The 4,996-nt window shown below is 56.6% G+C and overlaps 1 protein-coding gene across 2 annotated transcripts in view; it reads left to right on the forward strand.

Annotated features, from left to right (window-relative positions):
* The window catches only part of FCHSD1 (FCH and double SH3 domains 1), a 24,494-nt gene that overhangs the window by 4,489 nt on the left and 15,009 nt on the right, over positions 1 to 4,996 (forward strand). Inside the window, exons 3-4 of one of the 2 annotated variants that reach the window (XM_026660869.1) lie at positions 355 to 426; positions 3,039 to 3,112. Coding sequence is in view for 1 of the 2 variants with exons in the window: in XM_026660868.1 (XP_026516653.1) it covers positions 3,039 to 3,112 (74 nt within the window). In the remaining variant the exon portion in view is untranslated. The remainder of the gene's footprint in view (positions 1 to 354; positions 427 to 3,038; positions 3,113 to 4,996) is intronic. The other variant, XM_026660868.1, reaches the window with a different exon arrangement.

Here is a 4,996-nt window from a genome sequence, read left to right on the forward strand (position 1 = left end):
TGCTGGGGACACCCCCGAGAGGGGGGCTGTGTGCCCCTGTGACAGGGGACGGGGTGATGGGGACACCCTAGAGAGGGGGGCTGCGTGCCCCTGTGACTGTGGGCTGGGGCCTGTCTGTGCCTTTTTCTTTTCTCCTCTCCAAAGTGAAAGGGCCCTGATCTGTGTTGCTTCCTCTCGCGGCTGCTCCGGCCGCCTGTCTCCTTGTCTGGCCCGCTCCTCTGGTGAGGTGGGTAGGCGAGCGAGCACAGAGGTGTCTTCTGTGCACATGACATCCTTCCTGTATTATTTCCAGCCTGCCCCTGCTCCGACCTAACTTCTTCTTCTCTCTCCTGGCTGCTGCTGGGCGCTGAGCAGACGTCATCACTGCCCACGTTGATTCCTAGGCCTAGCTCGAGAGATTACTGCTAACTCCCCGCCCTGCAGTGTGTGAGTACCTGATGTGGCCCCACTGTGTGTTGCGTTCCACCTGTCTGTGTTGATTCCATCTGCTGCCATGTCCCATTTCCTAGGTTGAATCTCTCAGCCTTGATTACCATAGAATAGATCATTCTGTGTTGTCAGCAAGCCCCCATTTGCCAGGCTGCTACACAGTCTTCTGAACTGGCCCCTGGGGCGGCCTGGCTGGGCACCTTTTCCCATGCTACAAGCTGGTCACGACTCTCAGCCGAGTTTGAGAGATGGGGCAGAGAAGGGAACTCGCTGTCACTCCTGAAACCCCCTAGACCCTCCTCTAGCTCTGACACGTCTTGGGTTTAGTCTGGGGTTGAAGGAGAATATTTTGGAAGGTGCAAGTGAATTGGCTGACTGGTCGAGCTGTTTCATAGCCTTAAACTCTGGCACGCTGCTGGCTCTCCAGCTTGCCCAGAGGGCTCTGACCTTGCTCCTTTATCTCTAGCTGCTCTCACTCCCGAAAACTGCCACTGTTTGTTATTAGCTTTAATCCTGGTGCTTGTTTCCCCCCGTGGTGGGTGAGCAGGCCCAGGAGCAGCAGGACCGTTCCGTTTCCAGATCACGTTATTCAGAGGCTTATTGTCCAGGCTGACATCTCGCTGCGGTCCCCTGGCAGCAGCTCTATAGTGTCCCTGTTGCTAGGAGGCTCCTGAGAGCTGCTGACTCTGCCAGCTGAGCCAGCATGTTCTAATGTCTAAGATCTGGGACCCTGTGGGCACTGGGGCTCACCGAGTCAGTCCCCTTAGCCAAAGAGACTGTGCGACCAGCGTCAGCCAGAGCTGGGTTCTTCCACTCCCACCTCCTCCCCAGGGCTCTGTGCTCTCGAGCTCACTGGGAGAACGGGGCCTCTCCTGGAGGTGACATGCAGGCCTCCCGGTAGCTACAAGTGTCACTTGCGTGACGTCCGTGTTCTTTGGGCTGTGACCACACAGGAAGGATGCCCTGGGTTCATTTGAACTGGTTGTGAAAGTGGTGTCGTTAAAGTGGTGCAGACCCAGCCGTGGACAATTTTTCTTCCCAAGCGGCTCATTTCCATGTAGCCTGAACCTGTCCCCACTCAAGTGAACCGAAACAGACAAAAGGCTGGTTTAAACCAGAATAAGAGCATCCACACGAGAATTTCATGTCCTGGGTTAAACCAGTGCAACACCCCTGCGTGGACAGCCCTTAGTGGGTGCCACAGAGGGGATGGGCTGCGCCTGCTGCATCGGGCGGGGGTGGGCATTGTCTCGCCAACCAATTGTGTAATGATGCCACAGCCTCAGCAGAGTTTGCCAAGCTTCCTGCCTCGAGCAGGCCTGTGTTTCTGCGTGGTGCTCAGGAGGGAGATGTGCCCCTGCAGCAGAGCTACCTGCTTTCTCTGAGAGGTGCTCACAATGTGTAAGGCGGCTGTGCAGTCGGGCCACAGACCCGGGGCTGGAGGGGGCTGTGCCAGGTCCTGATCCCCCTCAGGAGCCTGTGCCAGCTGCCCACATACTTCTCTGTGCTGGAAGCAGGGTCATTGCTGGCCTCTTGCCCTCCGTTGGCTTCCTCGTCTCGGTGGCTGGTTCCCCTCCCTGCCCCCACCCAATCCTACCTCGAGGACGCAGCTGATTGTGTCGTTGGCCCATCTCTACGACAGACTTCACCGGCCTAGCCGTGTCGGTCAGCAGGATTTGTATAGCCCAAGTGGTGCCGGCCAGACCCCTAGTGCAGACACAGCTGCACTGCGATGATAACACAAATCCTCGTCATACCAGCAGACTGCATCTTTGCCAGAGTGGCTTATTTCGCTGAGGGGGCTGGATGAAGCTGGGCTAATCCAAATGCAGTTTGCCAGGCTGAGCTGCGTCCACATGAGGAGCACGTTGCCAGTGTAGGACAGCGGTATAACCACCCTGGTGAAGCCTTCTGAGCGTAGGCCTGCTCTTGGTTTGTGACTCCATCGCCCCTGCTCCGCTCAGCTGCCTCGTTTTCTGCCTCCCTCGCAGACCAGGGTTCCCCTGTAATAGATACTTGTTCTCTCGCTCTCCAGCTGCCTCGTTCTGTTGCTGGCCTCCTGCCCCACTCATTCTGTCCCCTCGCTTGCACGGCCCCTCCATTTCTCACTCCCATCTCATTGTTGTCGCAGGCAGCAAAAGACCCAAAGGGGCAGAGTCCCTGGCAGAGAGCAGTGGCCAAACTTTGGAAGGAGAGGTGCATTAGTGCCGGCTCCTCGCTGCTCCATTGCTGGCCTCTCCCAGAGGGAGGCGCTGGAGGGCGGGGGGGGCGGGGAGGGATCATGGTTAGAGACAATGCACTTGACTCTGTACCCGGCTGAATGTCTGCACAGCCCTGGTCAGTGCCGTGCTCATTCCCAGCTCTTCTGACTGTCCTGGTGTGGGAAGTGTGCCCTGGGGGCGTTGCTGGGACCTGTGCAGTGTGCATAGGAACAGCTGTGTTTTTGTTCTCTGAGTGGGGCATTGCTGGGAACAAAACAGCAGGCAGAGGAGCTTGGTGCCCTGGTGCAAGCCCTGTCCGGGAGAAGCCCCCTCCCCTCCTTGGCTGGGAGCCCCAGGTGGGGCCGGGAGAGAAGACGCAGCAGTGGCTGATCTAGGGTTTGTTTGCAGGCACTGCAGAGGCTGGCGAGTCAGTTCCTGAAGAAAGACTGGCAGCGGGGCCGAAGTGAGACCAACGACTCCAGGTGGGACAGCTCGCTGAGGCCTGAGCCTGCTAGCCACGCGCTCTTTGTGCTGGGCTGGCCTGCCCTGCAGTCAGTGTCTGGGGCTGTGAGGGAGCTCCAGCCAGGGGCAGCTCCAGCAGGAGGCTCTATAAAGAACAGCATAGGAGCACCAGCTCTAGGGAGCTCAGAGTCACTCCAGTCCCAGCCTTCCCCAGAAGGGGGCGCTGTAGGGAGCGGGACAGCAGAGCTGGCTGTCGGGGGAGCTCTGTTCTGTTAACTTAGGTGGAATATATGAGCCCGAAGAGTCAGAGTTGTTAACATGACCCACTCACTGTCCAGCACTAAACAGGGTTAAACAAGGGTCTGGGTTTGCTACCCAGAGGCCCCAGCCTGCATCTTACAGTGGCAACACCCCTTTAAAGAGCCTGTTATTGAAGATCCAGCAAAGGAGGAAAAACAGTTCAAGCGTTTGAAATGTGAAGTATTAAGTCAGGCTGTCAGTGTAACCACATCCCTGGGTCCCTTCCCCTTAGCTGGAGAGTCTTTAGAAGGAAAAGCCCCTTGCTGGAGTCTCTTAGATGGTATTAGAGATGGTAATAACTGGCCTTTCGGGGGAAAAGAGACGTTAGCGGAGCTGTTGTTAAAGCCTGATCCTGTTTTCTAGAAAACAAAACAAGCCGAACACACACCAAAGGGGAGAGATGAGAACAGCGAGGGCAGAAAATGCAGCTTCTGGCTCTGGTGTTGACTTTCACTCGCAGCCTCGCTGCTGGAACAAAACTGCTGCCCTGAGACCTGGCAAACAAATATCAGTATCAGGCTGTTTAGGACATTGCTTTGAGCTGCTTCTTTGATGCCAGGCTCACAGAAGTGTTGCAAAATATGCAGTCTTGTCCGGTTAAGCCAGACTCATATTAGAAAGAAGGAAAAAGGGGAAGGGGGAAAGAGTAGAAATAAAGTAGGGAAGAAAAAGGACACATGGAGGGGGGAGAAGCAGTCTCCCATCCCAGGTGGTGGTTGGGATTCAGCCAGAGCCAGTGGAGGCAGTGATGCCATATGGGCCCCCTTCTGCACCCAAACTCCCTCCCAGAGCCTGCACCCTGAACCCCTAGCCCACAGCCCCCTCCTGCACCCCAGAGCCCACACCCCCAGCCAGAGCCCTCACCCCCTCCCGCACCCCAACCCACTGCCCTAGCCTGGAGCCCTCTCCCACACCCTGAACCTCTCATTTCTGGCCCCACCCTGGAGCCCACACCCCCAGCTGGAGCCCTCACCTCCTCCCGCACCCTAATCCCCTGTCCCAGTCTGGTAAAAGTGAGTGAGGGTGGGGGAGAGTGAGAGATGGAGGGAGTGGGGGATGGAGTGAGAAGGGGTGGGGCAGGGGGAGAGCCTCAGAAGGGAAGGGACGGGTCAGGGGGCGGGACAAGAGTGTTCAAGTTTGTGTGATTAGAAAGTTGGCAACCATATTGCCAACACACCAATTTTGGTCCATTGATTTCCAGTCCAACATGTCTCTTGTTCACCAGGCCTGATCCTAGCACAATCCTTGAGTGATAGCAGGAGGCCTTTTCATTTGGATTAATTCATTTTCCCTGTCTCCCTTTTGCACCTTTTCCCATCAACCTTCATTGTTATCAGAACATTTCATAAATCTTTAGCCACTTCCCACAATTAGGTTCACAAACAGGTTACATTTGTACGCCCAATTATCACAACAGCTCTCCACCTTTGCCAGCAGAGGGCACTATGAAGAATGGGGCAGGAGCACTAGCTGTGGGGAGCTCCCAGGTACACCATCTGCAGCCTCTCCCAGCAGGGGGCGCTGTGAGGAATGGGGCAGGAGCATTGGCTGTGGGGCGCTCCCAGGTACTCCAGCCCCAGCCTCTCCCAGCAGGGGGCGCTGTG

The sequence above is a fragment of the Terrapene carolina genome, unplaced genomic scaffold (genome assembly GCF_002925995.2).
Source record: "Terrapene carolina triunguis isolate 2854851 unplaced genomic scaffold, T_m_triunguis-2.0 Scaffold838, whole genome shotgun sequence".
NCBI lineage: Eukaryota > Metazoa > Chordata > Testudines > Emydidae > Terrapene > Terrapene triunguis.